At 37.5% G+C, this 19623-nt stretch overlaps 1 protein-coding gene across 2 annotated transcripts in view; it reads left to right on the top strand.

The window, feature by feature from the left end:
* LOC133665106 (CTD small phosphatase-like protein) overlaps nucleotides 1–19208 on the top strand; it is a 40220-nt gene extending 21012 nt beyond the window's left edge. For both annotated transcript variants that reach the window (XM_062070311.1, XM_062070313.1), the window contains 5 exons: nucleotides 311–412; nucleotides 7023–7079; nucleotides 8868–8960; nucleotides 14122–14307; nucleotides 17166–19208. In XM_062070311.1, the coding sequence (XP_061926295.1) occupies nucleotides 311–412; nucleotides 7023–7079; nucleotides 8868–8960; nucleotides 14122–14307; nucleotides 17166–17291 (564 nt within the window). In that variant the 3' untranslated portion in view covers nucleotides 17292–19208. The remainder of the gene's footprint in view (nucleotides 1–310; nucleotides 413–7022; nucleotides 7080–8867; nucleotides 8961–14121; nucleotides 14308–17165) is intronic.
* The last annotated feature ends 415 nt before the right edge of the window (nucleotides 19209–19623 follow it).

Genomic DNA, 19623 nt, shown 5'->3' with positions numbered 1-19623 from the left:
CACTAGCACAATTTAGCCAACTATTCCTCGACATCAGCTAATCTCTGCATGGCCTTCTTTTCCTCACCAAACATGATCACAGAATGTTTGAGATTCCTTCAATCTCATGAAATCTAAATATTTGAGGGGATTACTTCCTCTGAGTAGCTGTCATTAACAGGATGTTATTCAATAGCGTCGTCGCATTATGTCACACACGCTCAGACGAAGGCTTTTCTGCTCATGAATGCATACTAAACGCTATATTTCCTCTGCCTGTCTCGCATCTGCTCCTTCGCATCTGACATTGTCTCGCCTGTCTTCCACGCAGCCACCAGCCAAGTACCTTCTGCCGGAGATGAAAATATCGGACTACGGTAAAAAGTGCGTCGTGATCGACTTGGACGAGACGCTCGTGCACAGCTCATTCAAGGTAAGGTTTGAAGTCGGAAGGCCTGGTTCACTAAAGGCATGCGTGTACTAAAACCCTAAACGTGTGAAAAGTAGATTGCGTCTGTTAAGTGAGCAGAATAAGGCTATGTCTACACCAGTGGTTCTTAACCTTGTTGGAGGTACCCAACCCCAGCAGTTTCATATGCGCATTCACCCAACCCTTCTATAGTGAAAAATACAACGTTTTTTATTCAAATTCAAGACAAAGTTGTATGTTTTTGGTAACACTTTAGTATGGGGAACATATTGTAAGTAACAAAGACTTAATTTAGAGTTTTTTGGACACTAAGGGAACATATTCTAAGTAACAAAGACTTGATTTACAGTTTTTTGGACACTAGGGGAACATATTCTAAGTAACAAAGACTTAATTTAGAGTTTTTTGGACACTAGTGGAACATATTCTAAGTAACAAAGACTTAATTTAGAGTTTTTTGGACACTAGGGGAACATATTGTCAGTAACAAAGACTTAATTTAGAGTTTTTTAAACACAAGGGGAACATATTCTAAGTAACAAAGACTTAATTTAGAGTTTTTTGGACACTAGGTGAACATATTCTAAGTATCAAAGACTTAATTTAGAGTTTTTTGGACACTAGGGGAACATATTCTAAGTAACAAAGACTTAATTTAGAGTTTTTTGGACACTAGGGGAACATATTCTAAGTAACAAAGACTTAATTTAGAGTTTTTTGGACACTAGGGGAACATATTCTAAGTAACAAAGACTTAATTTAGAGTTTTTTGGACACTAGGGGAACATATTCTAAGTAACAAAGACTTAATTTAGAGTTTTTTGGACACTAGGTGAACATATTCTAAGTATCAAAGACTTAATTTAGAGTTTTTTGGACACTAGGGGAACATTCTAAGTAATAAAGACTTAATTTAGAGTTTTTTGGACACTAGGGGAATATATTGTAAGTAACAAAGACTTAATTTAGAGTTTTTTGGACACTAGGGGAACATATTGTGAGTAACAAAGACTTTATTTAGAGTTTTTTGGACACTAGGGGAACATGTTGTAAGTAACAAAGACTTAATTTAGAGTTTTTTGGACACTAGGGAAACATTCTAAGTAACAAAGACTTAATTTATAGTTTTTTGGACACTAGGGGAACATATTTTAAGTAACAAAGACTTAATTTAGAGTTATTTGGACACTAGAGGAACATATTCTAAGTAACAAAGACCTAATTTAGAGTTTTTTTGGACACTAGAGGAACATATTCTAAGTAACAAAGACTTAATTTAGAGTTATTTGGACACTAGAGGAACATATTCTAAGTAACAAAGACCTAATTTAGAGTTTTTTTGGACACTAGGTGAACATATTCTAAGTAACAAAGACTTAATTTAGAGTTTTTTGGACACTAGGGGAACATATTCTAAGTAATAAAGACTTAATTTAGAGTTTTTTGGACACTAGGGGAATATATTGTAAGTAACAAAGACTTAATTTAGAGTTTTTTGGACACTAGGGGAACATATTGTGAGTAACAAAGACTTAATTTAGAGTTTTTTGGACACTAGAGGAACATATTCTAAGTAACAAAGACCTAATTTAGAGTTTTTTTGGACACTAGAGGAACATATTCTAAGTAACAAAGACTTAATTTAGAGTTATTTGGTTAGGGTTAGAGGGTTAGGGTTATAATAAGGCCATGCCGAATAAGGCATTAATAAGTACTTAATAATGACTAGTTAAGAGCCAATATGTTACTAATTTGCATGTTAATAAGCAACTAATTAATGGTGAATATCTTCCCCATACTAAAGTGTTACCATGTTTTTTTACTGGTGCACAAAATGAAGCGTGCATGAACATCACCTTGTTCAAACAACAAAACCAACACAGTGCATAAACTCACAACAAATTACACACCTGCAAATCAGTCCAGCTGTTGCCGTATCCGTAATACGCCGATAGGGAGAAGTTTGTATTTACACGATAAGTCAGGTGTGTCTTGACCCTGAGCCCGACTCACCGAACCCCTAGGGTGCCATCGAACCCAGGTTAAGAACCACTGGTCTACACTAAGCCGGATAACCCCTTAAACGAATAATTATTTAGCCTAAGCCTCGTTTCAGCTACACTAAGGCCCCGTTTACACTAAGGTTATCCAGGGTAAATCACACCTAACCTTATCCGTGTCCACACACAACAATGCCCCCGTTTAAGACCCCCGCCCCCTCCGTCCCCTGGCGCAACGCAACTTAGTACGCATGCGCAAAAAATGCGCACGTCATAGTCACCTCCAGTGTTGCTTTGTGTGCAAGTTCTTAAATCAAATGTAACTTATCTGAACAATCAGAATCAGAATAGTTTTTATTGCCATTGTTTGAGAACGGGTTCACAAACTAGGAATTTTTCTTGGTGCAACATAAAACACATATAACACTATCAGATCTTTTTATTGTTCATGTGTCTGATGGCCGAGGGGGAAAAAACTGTTCAGGTGGCGGGAGGTGTGGGTCTGGATGGACCGTAGCCTCCTGCCTGAGGGGAGAGGGGAGAATAGTTTGTGTCCAGGGTGAGAAGAGTCAGCTGTGATCCGACCCACACGCCTCCTGGTCCTGGAGGAGAACAAGTCCTACTAACAACTACAAAGCTACAACCTACTCAGTGGCTTAGTGGGTAGAGTGTCCGCCCTGAGATGGGTAGGTTGTGAGTTCAAACCCCGGCCGAGTCATACCAAAGACTATAAAAATGGGAGCCATTACCTCCCTGCTTGGGACTCCGCATCAAGGGTTGGAATTAGGGGTTAAATCACCAAAAATGATTCCCGGGCTCGGCCACCGCTGCTGCTCACTGCTCCCCTCACCTCCCAAGGGGTGAACAAGGGGATGGGTCAAATGCAGAGGACACATTTCACCACACCTAGTGTGTGTGTGACAATCATTGGTACTTTAACTTAACTTTAAGTGCCGGAGATTCAAGAATTACACGGCTGACTTACCCGTGTAAAAATTTGTCGGAGGATGAGGACCTTAAACGGCGGTTTAGTGTGGCTGAAACGGGGCTTAGGCTAAATAATTATTGGTTTAAGGCAGGGGTGTCCAAACTTTTTCTACTGAGGGCCGCATACGGAAAAATTAAATCCTGCGGGGGCCATTTTGATAGTTTTCATTTTCAAATCATAACAAAATATATGGATTTATTTATTTATTTTTTACCTTTAGGGCTCCCGGGGACCATAGAGTGTCTAAGTCAGGGGTCACCAACCTTTTTGAAACCAAGAGCTCCTTCTTGGGTACTGATTAATGCGAAGGGCTACCAGTTTGATACACACTTAAATAAATTGCCAGAAATAGCCAATTTGCTCAATTTACCTTTAACTCTATGTTATTATTAATAATTAATGATATTTATCTTTGTGGAAACACTGATCACCTTAATGATTTCTCACAATAAATATATATAGAAACAGATAAATATCAACATGCAACACTTTATTTTTTATATTTTCTCTAAGTGCACATTTTTCGAATTTAAACATATTCAAATGATCACTTCTAAGACAGTCTTGTGAAATCACAATATCCCATTTTAACTAGCTAGCCACTAACATTTTTTAACAAATCATGAATTACTTTGCACCATGTTTGTACAAATAATAACTCATGTAAAATACAAAAGTCAACTCTCAAACTTTTAAATAAATCTTGTCACACTTTGAACTGGACACCAAATCTGTTATCTGTTTCTTTGTCAGTTAGTCTTTAAAAGTCTTTAAAATATTTTCTTGGATTTTCAAATTCTATTTGAGTTTTGTCTCTCTTAGAATTAAAAATGTCGAGCAAAGCGAGACCAGCTTGCTAGTAAATAAATAACATTTAAAAAATAGAGGCAGCTCACTGGTAAGTGCTCCTATTTGGGCTATTTTTAGAACAGGCCAGCGGGCTACTCATCTGGTCCTTACGGGCTACCTGGTGCCCGCGGGCACCGCGTTGGTGACCCCTGGTCTAAGTCATTAAAATGTTAAAAACAAGTCAAATTATTTTTTAATTTTTTTAATTTAACGCTTACAGTAAATCTCTACAATATATCAACTTCAGGTTGATATAAAATTAAAAAAACCAAAAAGGTTTCATGCCTTTTCTGTCAAGACAACTTTGTTTTTTTATAATAAAACTGAAATATGCAGTATTTCCCCCACTGCCCAAAACAATCAGAAAGCAATGTTTGATGTGAAGTAATAGAGCCTTAAAAACATCAATAATGCAAGACACCATTGATATTAATTCATTGTTATTTTTGAGAAATCACAGTGAAAAGATAAATAAAATCCCATTAAATATATTTAGGATACAAAAGGTGCCCCACTCAAAGTGATACATTTGAATTTGTTTAAATTACGAGATCAACTTCAGATATATCTGTCCATTTTACGTTTGAACTATTATTTTGTTTGTTTTATGCTCTTTTGTCAAAGAAAACGTTGATGTTTTTGTATGGCAACCACACAATATATGCAATATTTTCCACATAAAACATTTTAAAGTGAAATAATTGGAGCCTTGAATAGGTCAATAATTCATTATAACATTGTTTTTTTTGTTTTTTTAAGCAATGGCAAAAAAAGAAAAATAAAGATAGACAAAAGAAAAAAAGCAGCCTGCATGGAAGCTTTGTGTCAACATTGCAACTTTTTCTAGGTAATGTTTATTTTTTATTTTTGCAATAGCATTTCCAGAATGTGTGGCGGGCCGGTAAACAATTAGCTGCAGGCCGCACTTTGGACACCCCTGGTTTAAGGGGTTAAACGAGTTAGTGTAGCCATGGCCTAAATCAGTGGTTCTCAACCTTTTTTCAGTGATGTACCCCCTGTGAACATTTTTTTAAATTCAAGTACCCCCTAATCAGAGCAAAGCATTTTTGGTTGGAAAAAAAGAGATAAAGAAGTAAAATACAGCACTATGTCATCAGTTTCTGATTTATTAAATTGTATAAAAGTGCAAAATGTTGCTCATTTGTAGTGGTCTTTCTTGAACTATTTGGGAAAAAATATATACAAATAACTAAAATCTTGTTGGAAAATAAACAAGTGATTCAATTATAAATAAAGATTTCTACACATGGAAGTAATCATCAACTTAAAGTGCCCTCTTTGGGGATTGTAATAGAGATCCATCTGGATTCATGAACTTCATTCTAAACATTTCTTCACAAAAAAATAAATCTTTGACATCAATATTTATGGAACATGTCCACAAAAAATCTAGCTGTCAAAACTGAATATTGCATTGTTGCATTTCTTTTCACAGTTCTTTTTGACAGACATGTTAGTGAGGGTCAAACCATCATGGCATGGGGGAAACTCTGGCTTTATTATGGTAATGAATGGAATAGCCTACTTGATTTGATGTTCAGTTTAGGAACTTACATTCATATTTTGTTGAAGTATTATTCAATAAATATATTTATAAAGGATTTTTGAATTGTTGCTATTTTTAGAATATTAAAAAAATATCTCACGTACCCCTTGGCATACCTTCAAGTACCTCCAGGGGTACGCATACCCTCATTTGAGAACCACTGGCCTAAATCACCGTTTAAGGTTTCCCTCCTCTGACAATTTTTTACACGGGTAAGTGCGCTGTCTATTTCTTAAATCTCAACAATTCAACCTGGTTCCTGGTTCAATCCCCACCTTCTACCATCCTAGTCACGTCCGTTGTGTCCTTGAGCAAGACACTTCGCCCTTGCTACTGATGGGTCCTGGTTAGTGCCTTGCATGGCCATCAGTGTGTGAATGGGTGAATGTGGAAATAGTGTCAAAGCGCTTTGAGTACCTTTAAAGGTAGAAAAGCGCTATACAAGTATAACCCATTCACACGCAATTCCTTCAGGAATTTCCTCATCTAGTTTAAATAAGATGTTCTGCACCACTTTACAATTGTACACGCAGTCTTAGTCAATTGCATGCAACACTGTTCAGCGTGAGGTATTTAGATCTTAGTAAATCAGGCACAGGTGTCTATATATATATATATATATATATATATATATATATATATATATAGATATAGATATATATATGCGTGTATGTTTGAGTGCAGACAGCGAGCTGATACATTCTGTTAGAAAGGCACAGTGTCCCCGCTGAAAACATTCCTGCTTGAATCCAATTTGTCTACTGAAAGAAAGGATTGTATTCCCTAAAATATCACTTAAATAAGATCTCCCAAGTGCATTTTCCCCACAAGGAACAGTCTGTGTACATGTTCGCCAGAGCATAATTTGCCTTTCTTTAGTTAAAGTTATGTTAAATCCAATTTGCTGACTGTGTAAACAGCTGGGAGAGCAGGAGGATGTGCTTTAGAAACATTACAAGTACACTGGGAAGATACTGAAAAAGCAGAGTTGACGTTTCTATCTTACATTTTTTTTACCCTAATTGGTCCTTTAGCACTGTTAAGATTAGATTACTTGAGAGGCACTAAAGGGAACAATTTTTTTTTTTGGCAGGGGAAAAAACCCAATCACTTTTGAGTTGTGGTATTCGTTGCGGGACCTCTGCTGGTCATGTTTGGTACTTGTACAAATAGTTGGGACTAATTTGCTGCCGTTTTTTGTTCTCACAGCCAATCAGCAATGCAGACTTTATTGTTCCCGTGGAGATTGACGGCACAGTTCATCAGGTAACAACTTTCACCGCTACGTTCTCTGACTTTGAGACAGGAGCGCTTCATTTATGCCCATGAGGAGATTCAGAAGGAATGGTTGTTATCCGATTCAAGTAATCCAGGATAGGCTGTGTTTATCCTGGTTGGCCTATTCACGATTACTTGCACTGGGTGGCAGCCTCACATTCTAAATGGATGACGGCTCGAACTGTAAGTGATTGTGTGTACTTTTCGGGATGGGTGCCGTTCACATTTGAACCAGTACCTGAGAATCAATACCACTACTTTTGTGTGTGTTAATAAATATAGTTTTTTTTATATAACAAATCAACATTTAAAAATGAGCTGATTATAACTCTACCAGGCCTCAAATTTTTAACTTTTTAAGGTCAAGGCAAGTGTTGCCTTAAATTAGGGCTCATATTTTAGTTAGAAGGGAGGTCCGATAATGGCTTTTTTGCTGATATTCCGATATTGTCCAACTCTTAATTACCGATACCGATATCAACCGATACTGATATATACAGTCGTGGAATTAACACATTATTATGCCTAATTTGGACAACCAGGTATGGTGAGGATAAGGTCCTTTTAAAAAAATTTTAATTAAAATAAGATAAATAAATTAAAAACATTTTCTTGAATAAAAAAGAAAGTAAAACAATATAAAAACAGTTACATAGAAACAAGTAATTAATGAAAATGATTCAAATTAACTGTTAAAGGTTAGTACTATTAGTGGACCAGCAGCACGCACAATCTTGTGTGCTTACGGACTGTATCCCTTGCAGACTGTATTGATATATATTGATATATAATGTAGGAACCAGAATATTAATAACAGAAAGGAACAACCCTTTTGTGTGAATGGGGGAGGGAGGATTTTTGGGTTGGTGCACTAATTGTATCTTGTGTTTTTTTATGTTGATTTAATTTTTTTTTTTAAAACATACCGATAATTAAAAAAACGATACCGATAATTTCCGATATTACATTTTAAAGCATTTATCGGCCGATAATATTATCGGACATCTCTAATATATATATATATATATATATATATATATATATATATATATATATATATATATATATATATATATATATATATATATATATATATATATATATATATATATATATAAAATCATTTTGAAAGATGGCACCTCATGGCCATAAGACGTAACTGCACTTTTTGTCCATATAGATAAAAAAAGTGTTCATGTACGAGATCTAGGGCTGCCAATTATGGCCAAAGTAATCATTAAGATTATTGAACGTAATACCATCATGTCATTTGTAATGTCTAATAAAAAGGCTATGGATTAACGTTATCCATATATCTGAAGACAAATATTAGTTTGTTTGTTTTTTAGAGATGTCCGATAATTGCTTTTTTGCCGATATTCCGATATTGTCCAACTCTTAATTACCGATTCCGATATCAACCGATACCGATATATATACGGTCGTGGAATTAACACATTATTATGCCTAATTTATGTTGTGATGCCCCGCTGGATGCATTAAACAATGTAACAAGGTTTTCCAAAATAAATCAACTCAAGTTATGGAAAAAAAAAGTGCCAACATGGCACTGCCATATTTATTATTGAAGTCACAAAGTGCATTATTTGTTTTTAACATGCCTCAAAACAGCAGCTTGGAATTTGGGACATGCTCTCCCTGAGATGATCCTGATACCCACTACAACTACTACATCCCTAAACATCCCATTGCCGTGCTACTAGCAGTTGAGCGCTCTTCAAGCGATGCTAACGCTGTTCTCCATGTGCCATGCAGGTGTACGTTCTAAAACGACCCCACGTGGATGAGTTCCTTCAAAAGATGGGCGAGCTGTTCGAGTGTGTGCTCTTCACCGCCAGTCTTGCAAAGGTGTGTTGAGGCGGAGACGTTGCTGCCTTATCTTTTAAGGTTCATGTTCTGCTTTGTTCTTTTCCCACGCTCGGCTCGTCATATTTACTCTGCTTTTTTTTCCGCCATTTGTGAGGGTAAGTATCCGTAAGAACACACGTGAGACTCTAGATAACCTCAGACCTCCCCTCTAGAGTAGAACAGAGGCAGACTTTGCAATCCTCTAGCTCAGTGACTCCCAACCACTGTGGAACAATATCATCCAGTTTTCCCTAATTTGGACGAAAATTAAGGATGTTCTGATTTAGGGATTCCGATCCTCCATGAGTGAGATCGGACGACACAGGAGTTAACTGTGAATTTTTCAATTCATTTTATTGTCAGCACATTATTTGTACTAGCTCCCTATTCTCTTTTATTACATACAATTGTTTAAGTCAACAGTACAGAATAGTACCGTATTTTCCGGACTATAAGGCGCACTTAAATTCTTGCGCCTTATGTAAGGAATAAGTTTGGTTGAGCTTACCGACCTCAAAGCTATTTTATTTGGTACATGGTGTAATGATAAGTGCGACCAGTAGATGGCAGTCACACATAAGAGATAAGCTAGTAGGCTGCAATATAATGGCAGCCGTACACAAGGGATAAGTGTCGACTGCAATATGACTCAAGTAAACAACACCAACATTTTAAATGTTCCGTTGAAAATATAAAACATTACACACGGCGCTCGAAAATCCATCAAAATGTTTTAGTACGACTTTGGTAAAGTACAAAGATGTGCTTCAACATACGAGTATTATTATAACATATAATCTGGTGTTTTGTTTCGCAATATTATGCAAAAGGAACTTTTCCTACCTCCTGGTACCTGCTGATCTGTATTTGGGATCTGCATAAATCCTGAAAAATTGCGCGCCTCCGCCTTTGTAGTCCGTGTCGACTTGAAGATGATCTGTAAAACTTCATCTATGCAACACTTTGACCAGAGAACCACCATTACATGTTATGTAGAGCAGTGTTTTTCAACCACTGTGCCGCGGCACACTAGTGTACCGTAAGATACTGTCTGGTGTGCCGTGGGAGATGATGTAATTTCACCTAATTGGGTTAAAAATATTTTTTGCAAACCAGTAATTATAATCCGCAAATGTGCCGTTGTTGAGTGTTGGTGCTGTCTAGAGCTCGGCAGAGTAACCGTGTAATACTCTTCCATATCAGTAGGTGGCAGCAAGTAGCTAATTGTATTGTAGATGTCGGGAACATGGTTTGTCGTGATCACAATATGCGGGAAGCAGGGTGCAGGTAAAAAGGTATCTAACACTTAAACCAAAAATAAACAAAAGGTGAGTGCTGCTGAGAAAAGGCATTGAAGCTTAGGGATGGCTATGCAAAAACGAACCTAAAACTGACCTGGCTGCAAAGTAAACAAAACAGAATGCTGGACGACAGCAAAGACTTACAGCGTGTGGAGCAGACCGCGTCCACAAAGTACATCCCGTACATGACAGGACAATCTTAACAGTGTCCCCACAAAGAAGGATAGCGTCCGCACAACTTAAATAGTCTTGATTGCGAAAACAAAGCAGGTACGGGGAATAATAGCGTTCAAGGAAGACATGAAACTGCTACAGGAAAATACCAATTAAAGAGGAAAAGCCACCAAAATAGAAGCGCAAGACAAGAACTAAAACACTACACACAGGAAAAGAGCAATAAACTCAAAATAAGTGAGGGTGTGATGTGACAGGTGGTGACAGTACACCTACTTTGAGACAAGAGCTATATTGATGCATGCTTGATTATGCTTTAAAGTCATACCTAACACTTGTGAGAACAACTTTTTATTGTCTATCGGCTACTGAGTTTCATTTTTTTTATTTTTTCAATGGAAAAAAATGTGCCTTGGCTCAAAAAAGGTTGAAAAACACTGATGTAGACCACAAGGAAGTGTTTTACATTTAGAAAAAAATCATAATAACATGACTCCTTTAATGCGCCTTATAAGCCGGTGCGCCTTATATATGAATAAAGATCAAAAATAGACCATTCATCGGCAGTGCGCCTTATAATCCGGTGCGCCCTATGGTCCGGAAAATACGGTAACTTAAAAGTTAAAACTACAATCTAATACTCATTCAAATAATTTTGCCTCCAAAACCCTGGCACTTGCTTTCTGAATTGGTAAAAATGGACAAAAGTGTTTTGAGAAATAACCGTATCGATCACATACTGATATTACCCCTGGTGTCGACACCACCAATTTCTAGATGGATGAGCCCTCTTACGTGTCATGTATTTCTGGTTAACCAGTGTCTTCTTTCTAGACCACAGGTGTCAAACTCAAGGCCCCCGGGGGCCAGGTCTGGCCCGCCACATCAATTTAATAATACCTGGGATTTATATAGCGCTTTTCTAAGTACCCAAAGTCGCTTTACATGTTAAAAACCCATCATTCATTCACACGTGGTGGTGGTAAGCTACTTTCGTAGCCACAGCTGCCCTGGGGTAGACTGACGGAAGCGAATTTGTGTGGCCCCTGAAAGTGTGGAAATATGAGTAAATAAAGTACCTTACCTTTTCTTAATAAGTGTATTACAATTACATATATTTACACTTCAATCATCTCTAATAATAAAACACAATATTATATCATAATACATTTCAAAACAATGTTATTGTTCAAATAAAGGTAAATACTTCAATATCTGCTGGACTTATGATTTCAAAGCAAGTAATCCAAGAAACGGTTCATGTAAAAATTTTGCAGTAAAATTAGTTTTACAGTAAAATCCACTTTCAATATAGAGTAATAAAACACAACAACCGTAGATTTTACAGTTTAACAAACTTGCATTAATTTTTAAAAAACAGTGGTATCGTTTTTCCATTCTCCATCCATCCATCTTAATTCCATGTATTTATTTTATTTTTTATGCTGTAAAAAAAAAAAAAAAAACCTGCAAAAATATTACGTTAAAATTGTGGCGACTGAGCTGCCATTTTTATACAGTACAAAGTAAAGATTTGGTTTTGTACAGCGTACGTAAAAAAAAAAAAAGGACATTCATACACACGTTTTATATATACACATTTATATTGATACTGTGTATTATTCACTGTTAAAAGCGACCCTCTGAGGGCAACCATAACTGCGATGTGGCCCTCAATGAAAACAACGTCATTAGCATTAGCAAGTAGATTAATAACTGCTTAATTTCTGCAGCAACGTGGTTCCATAGGAGCACATACTTGTTGGTCACAAAAAACATTCACGAAGTTTGGTTCTTTTATGAATTTATTATGGGTCTACTGAAAATGTGCTTGGTCAAAAGTATACATACAACAATGTTAATATTTGCTTACATGTCCCTTGGCAAGTTTCACTGCAATAAGGCGCTTTTGGTAGCCATCCACAAGCTTCTGCTTGAATTGTTGACCACTCCTCTTGACTAAATTGGTGCAGTTCGGCTAAATTTGTTGGTTTTCTGACATGGACTTGTTTCTTCAGCATTGTCCACACGTTTAAGTCAGGACTTTGGGAAGGCCATTCTAAAACCTTAATTCTAGCCTGATTTAGCCATTCCTTTACCACTTTTGAAGTGTGTTTGAGGTCATTGTCCTGTTGGAACACCCAACTGCGCCCAAGACCCAACCTCCGGGCTGATGATTTTAGCTTGTCCTGAAGAATTTGGAGGTAATCCTCCTTTTTCATTGTCCCATTTACTCCAACAGTTCCATTGGCAGCAAAACAGACCCAGAGCATAATACTACCACAGTGTTTCCCATAAACTGCCAAGATGGGATGGGGGCGTGGCTATGGGCGTGGTCACCATGACACCATCGAGTAATTTGCATAATTTACTACAATGATTTGATTTTCTCTAAAAAGGCTCAAAAAATGTACACTTACTAATTAATAATAACAGTTTGGTTTTAAACGTCCATCCATTTTACAATATAATTACAACACTTTATGTACATATTTATATACAGATTTGAACAATAAGTTATTCACTGAAATATATTTATTAATTGTAGTTCTTACAAAAAATATATCTTATAAAATATAAAAGCTAAAATGTCTCATAAAGCTCTGCCCCTTTAATTAGTGCATACTAAATAATTTAACTTAACCATATTATTTACCAGCAACATAAAGTGAAACAGAGGCAGAGGTGTCCTGCCACAGTCAGTAACAAATAAACAGAAAACAGTAGTGGTGGTAGATAGACACAGAGCTTCATCAAACATCTGATCCACTGAACAAAGAGCTCCAAAAATCTTGAACTTTAGACTGCCATCAGTTTTACTCCCTACACTTAACCATGTGTTTCCTACTGCCTGCAGACTTTGCACCCTTTGTTATATACACATGTTGTGTTTCTAATAGAAATACATTTAATAAAGTCAAATACAAATAAGGCAACAAGAGAAGTATCCTACACTTCTCTTTTGTAAAGTAAATCTGAACAGCCGATATGGGCATCTACATCAACTATATGATTTGCCTGAGAAGCTGGAGAGGACAAAAAAAAAATAAAAAAGTTTACATTTTTTTTATTTTTTTTTTAAATTTGTGGCGGACGTAATTGTTTCGTGGCGGCCCGCCACAAATAAATGAATGTGTGGGAAACCCTGTACCACCACCATGCTTGACGGTAGGCCTCACCTTTTCTCCTCCAAACATTTTGCTGGGTATTGTTGCCAAACAGCTCCATTTTTGTTTCAAATTCAATTAAATTGTGTGGACAATGCTGAAGAAACAAGTCCATGTCAGAAAACCGACACATTTAGCTGAACTGCACCAATTTTGTCAAGAGGAGTGGTCAAAAATTCAAGCAGAAGCTTGTGGATGGCTACCAAAAGTGCCTTATTGCAGTGAAACTTGCCAAGGGACATGTAAGCAAATATTAACATTGCTGTATGTATACTTTTGACCAAGTCACATGTTCAGTAGACCCATAATAAATTCATAAAAGAAGCAAACTTGATGAATGTTTTTTGTGACCAACAAGTATGTGCTCCAATCACTCTATCACAAACAAATAAGAGTTGTAGAAAGGATTGTAAACTCAAGACAGCCATGACATGATGTTCTTTACAAGTGTATGTACACTTTTGACCAGGACTGGAGCTAATTGTGTTCTAACGCCATGTTTTCTTGTGGCTGGGCCAGTACGCAGACCCCGTGGCAGACCTGCTGGACCAGTGGGGCGTGTTCCGAGCGCGACTCTTCCGAGAGTCCTGCGTGTTCCACAGAGGGAACTACGTCAAGGACTTGAGCCGGCTGGGGCGAGAGCTCAGCAACGTCATCATCGTCGACAACTCTCCCGCCTCCTACATTTTTCACCCGGAAAATGCCGTGAGTCGCTTTTTTCCCGCCTTCCACGTTTGAGGTCGCGCTTTTGTTTGAACTATGACTTCATGGCTCGGGGCTAAAAAAAAAAACAACTTTAAAAATAAATCTGCAGGCTGCAATTTGTGGCCGGCACTTCTCAGCCAGCCAAGCAAGGCCGCAGCGTAGTGACACCAATCAAGCAGCTGCGCATAACAAAATATACTTTTTTTATTGTCGCAGGACAATAAATCTATGAAAGCACGACACGGTACCACCACTTCAACGTTTGAAACATCTTTGAACTTCTTAAGTCCTTGTCATTTGGATCTATGGTCCAGACCACAACCTATGCTGCCTTTTTGACGCATCCTTAAACTTTATTAAGGGAAATTGTTCCACACCGTAGCTCAGTTGCAAAGGATGGAAAGTGTAAGGATGGAAAGGACAATGCAGGTATAAAATAGACATAATATATGTACATACACTACCGTTCAAAAGTTTGGGATCACCCAAACAATTTTGTGGAATAGCCTTCATTTCTAAGAACAAGAATAGACTGTCGAGTTCCAGATGAAAGTTCTCTTTTTCTGGCCATTTTGAGCGTTTAATTGACCCCACAAATGTGATGCTCCAGAAACTCAATCTGCTCAAAGGAAGGTCAGTTTTGTAGCTTCTGTAACGAGCTAAAGTGTTTTCAGATGTGTGAACATGATTGCACAAGGGTTTTCTAATCATCAATTAGCCTTCTGAGCCAATGAGCAAACACATTGTACCATTAGAACACTGGAGTGATAGTTGCTGGAAATGGGCCTCTATACACCGATGTAGATATTGCACCAAAAACCAGACATTTGCAGCTAGAATAGTCATTTACCACATTAGCAATGTATAGAGTGTATTTCTTTAAAGTTAAGACTAGTTTATCTTCATTGATCTTATTATTATTATTATTATATTATTATATATTATTATTATATATTATATTATTATTAAGACATTATCTTCATAGTTATCTTCATTGAAAAATAAGGACATTTTAATGTGACCCCAAACTTTTGAACGGTAGTGTATATATACTATCAATCAATCAATCAATGTTTATTTATATAGCCCTAAATCACAAGTGTCTCAAAGGGCTGTACAAGCCACAACGACATCCTCGGTACAGAGCCCACATACGGGCAAGGAAAAACTCTAATATATATATCAGTGGCCTAGTGGTTAGTGTCCGCCCTGAGATGGGTAGGTTGTGAGTTCAAAACCAAAGTGAGTCATACCAAAGACTATAAAAATGGGAGCCATTACCTCCCTGCCTGGCACTCAGCATCAAGGGTTGGAATTGGGGGTTAAATCACCAAAAAATTATTCCCGGGCGTGGCTGCTGCTGCTCACTGCTCCCCTCACCTCCCAGGGGGTGATCAAGGGTGAAGTGAATTATATTTATATAGCGCTTTTCTCTAGTGACTCAAAGCGCTTTTACATAGTGAAACACAATATCTAAGTTACATTTAAACCAGTGTGGGTGGCCCTGGGAGCAGGTGGGTAGGGCTGCAACTAACGATTCATTTGATAATCGATTAATCTGTCGATTATTACTTCGATTAATCTATTAATAATCGGATAAAAGAGAAAAACTACATTTCTATCCTATCCAGTATTTTATTGAAAAAAAACAGCATACTGGCAGCATACTTATTTTGATTATTGTTTCTCAGCTGTTTGTACATGTTGCAGTTTATAAATAAAGGTTTATGAAAAAAATAAATAAAATTGTATTTATTAAAAAAAACAAAAAACTCTGCGCTTAGCATAGATCCAACGAATCGATGACTAAATTAATCGGCAACTATTTTAATAATCGATTTTAATCGATTAGTTGTTGCAGCCCTAATATGTACATATATGTTCACGCCAAGATGACATTTAAAAGTGGAATTAATCGGATTAAAATCTGATTAATTCCACTTTCAAATTCAATTTTTTTTTTTTTTTTGAAGGAAGTAGTGTGGAACGATCAAGCTGGTGGCTATTTATGGCTACCACGCAAAATTTTCCCTAGCTAACTATAGCATTAGCATTTTTGAATTGAGCATCCAAAGTCACTTACAAGTTTAGCAGCAAACAAAAATCCAATAAATGAGCTGCGCCGTTTTATAAACCACGGGGTTCAAAGTGTGGAACGATCAAGCTGGTGGCTATTTATGGCTGCCATGCAAAATTTTCCCTAGCTAACAGTAGCATTAGCATTTTTGAATTGAGCATCCAAAGTCACTTACAAGTTTAGCAGCAAACAAAAATCCAATAAATGAGCTGCGCCGTTTTATAAACCACGGGGTTCAAAGTGTGGAACGATCAAGCTGGTGGCTATTTTTGGTTACCACGCAAAATTTTCCCTAGCTAACAGTAGCATTTTTGATTTGAGCATCCAAAGTCACTTCTAAGTTTAGCAGCAAACAAAAATCCAATAAATGAGCTGCGCCGTTTTATAAACCACGGGGTTCAAAGTGTGGAACGATCAAGCTGGTGGCTATTTATGGCTATCACGCAAAATTTTCCCTAGCTAACAGTAGCATTAGCATTTTTGAATTGAGCATCCAAAGTCACTTCTAAGTTTAGCAGCAAACAAAAATCCATTAATGAGCCGCACCGTTTTATAAACTACGGGGTTCAAAGCGAGAGAAAAAAGTAGCACCTTATAGTCCGGGATTTAGGGTTTTTGTTTTAATGACTCAATCTATTATTAGAACGCAGGAGAGCTTCTTACGTGACACATTTCCTTTGCCGTGAAAAAGGGCGTACACCAGGTTTTTGTGCGTAGGCAAGCTTGTTAGGTTTTGTTGGGACCCGATATTGGTGACTCACGTGTTTGACCCCCCCTTCAGGTCCCGGTCCAGTCCTGGTTCGACGACATGAACGACAACGAGCTCCTGGACCTGCTGCCGTTCTTCGAGGGTCTCAGCAAAGAGGAGGAGGTCTACGGAGTCCTGCAGAATCTGAGGAGCAGGTAGCAGGACCCGCCCACCCTCTCGCTCTCCCAGGACAGGTGTGTCAAGACTGAGGCCCGGAGGACTACGGTCCCGAGAGGTACGTGTTGACAAACACACCTGCAGTGACACTAAGAGGAAAAAACTCTGGTCTTCATTTTCAAAAGTTTTACTATTCGGTGAAGCGCTTCAAACCAAAAAAACAACAAAAAAAGGAACTTTTTTTTTTTAGTCCCAAGAAGATGAGAGTTGCTATGCAGGAAGTTTGTGGCGCTGGAAGGACTTTTTCTTACTGAATGAAGTGCCTTGTGTGCGTCTTGTTTCTATGGGGACGTCTTTTTCAGGCGGACACAGAAGAACCTGACCTTTTTTTTCTTCTTTTAAATCCTTTAAATCTGTGTTTTGTTTCCTGCTGTGACATCACTTCCTGCTTCCTTCCTACCAAACACCTCCTTGTGCCATTTGGATTCTGTTAGTTGCCAAACAGCGTTCTCCACTTTCTTGCTTTTGCAACGTCAGCATTTTTTTTTTTTTTTTTTTTTTTTTGGTGGAGCGAAACGTGCACGTTTTGTTTTGCAAAAGAGTGCCATGTTTTGTCTTTTTTTTTTTGCTCATGACTTCTTCTTCCTGTTGTGTGTGTGTGTGTGTGTGATGTTTACCTCCCCCTGGAACTGCTGGTCACCTTTAGTGCCTGTTTGAAAGGAGCCCATTGTTGCCATGGCAATAAGATTCTTCTTCTTCTTCTTTGGTTACGTGTGTGTGTGTGTGTGTGTGTGTGTGTGTGTGTGTGTGTGTGTGTGTGCGTGTGTGTGTGCGTGGAGCACTTTGCAAAATCTGTTTAGTACCGGCTGCAGAACCTGCCTTACCTTGTAGACCCAAGGCAGGGTTTCACCCATGTGGACTACGGTGGTACCTCGGTTTCTCAAAAAAGGGCAAAAATCTTCAGAAATATTTGTCATTTTTGGTCAATTTTTAGGTGAACTAAAAAAAAAACCCCACATCTGATGGATCATTCTAGTTTTTTTTAAACGCAAAAAAATATGTAAAAAAAAGCGTAAATTCCGGACTATAAGCCGCTACTTTTCCCCGCCACTTTGATGATAATAATGCAGCTCATTTATGATGCTTATAGCTTTATATATTTAAAAAACAAAACACTGAAAAGTTATTAAAGTTAAAGTAGCAATGATTGTCACACACACACTAGGTGTGGTGAAATTGGTCCTCTGTATTTGACCAATAACCTCTGATCACCCCCTGGGAGGTGAGGGGAGCAGTGGGCAGCAGCAGTGGCCACGCCCGTGAATCATTTTTGGTGATTTAACCCCCAATTCCAACCCTTGATGCTGAGTTGTTTGTGCTATGGCGCTATCTTTTCGTTGAGTTAGCTTAAATACGCTTGCATTTACAGTTTTCAACCCGGAAGCAGAAGCGCCGTTCCGTCTTGTAGCCGTCCATCGCGGATCTACTCCTACATATTCTTCGTTCATTATTCCGTGTAACGTTTGTACGTTTTACAATATAACTAAAACTATTCATACTCGCTAAACCGCTATACTCACTAAAAGTGTTTTCATGCATATTTGTAAGCGCTATCGTAATGTAATCACGCTAGCGTTGTTAGCGTTAGCTAATATGCTAATGCATTTCTGAGTGAGCTAGTATTAACTTGCAAAGGGATTCTTTTTTGTTTCGGTTTCACAAATTCCTCAGTAAAACTGCCAAAACGTCAGCACGGAGTTGTGAGAGTCTGTTTAGCTGATTGGAGAGCTAGCTTCCGCAGCTAGTGTGTCCGTGACCATGACTTCTGTTTTGTTTGGTCAGCCGTTTAACTGCCGTGTTACAGACACCGTTAGGAAACAATTAAAGCATTTAAATAAACATTTACAAAGTATTTCTGTGTAAATAACTAACTACTACATGTATATATACATATATATACGTGTATATATACACACGTGTATATATATACACGTGTGTGTGTATATATATATATACACATGTATATATATATACGTGTATATATATATATACGTGTATATATATATATACGTGTATATATACACATATATATACACACACGTGTATATATATACACGTGTGTATATATACACACACGTGTATATATATATGTATATATACACGTATATATACACACACGTGTGTATATATACACGTATATATACACGTGTATATATACACACGTGTGTGTATATATACACGTATATATACACACACGTGTGTATATATACACGTATATATACACGTGTATATATACACACGTGTGTGTATATATACACGTGTATATATACACACGTGTGTGTATATATACACACGTGTGTGTATATATACACAC

Source organism: Entelurus aequoreus, linkage group LG14, assembly GCF_033978785.1.
Source record: "Entelurus aequoreus isolate RoL-2023_Sb linkage group LG14, RoL_Eaeq_v1.1, whole genome shotgun sequence".
Taxonomy (NCBI): domain Eukaryota; kingdom Metazoa; phylum Chordata; class Actinopteri; order Syngnathiformes; family Syngnathidae; genus Entelurus; species Entelurus aequoreus.
This window is presented reverse-complemented; position numbering and strand designations above follow the sequence as displayed.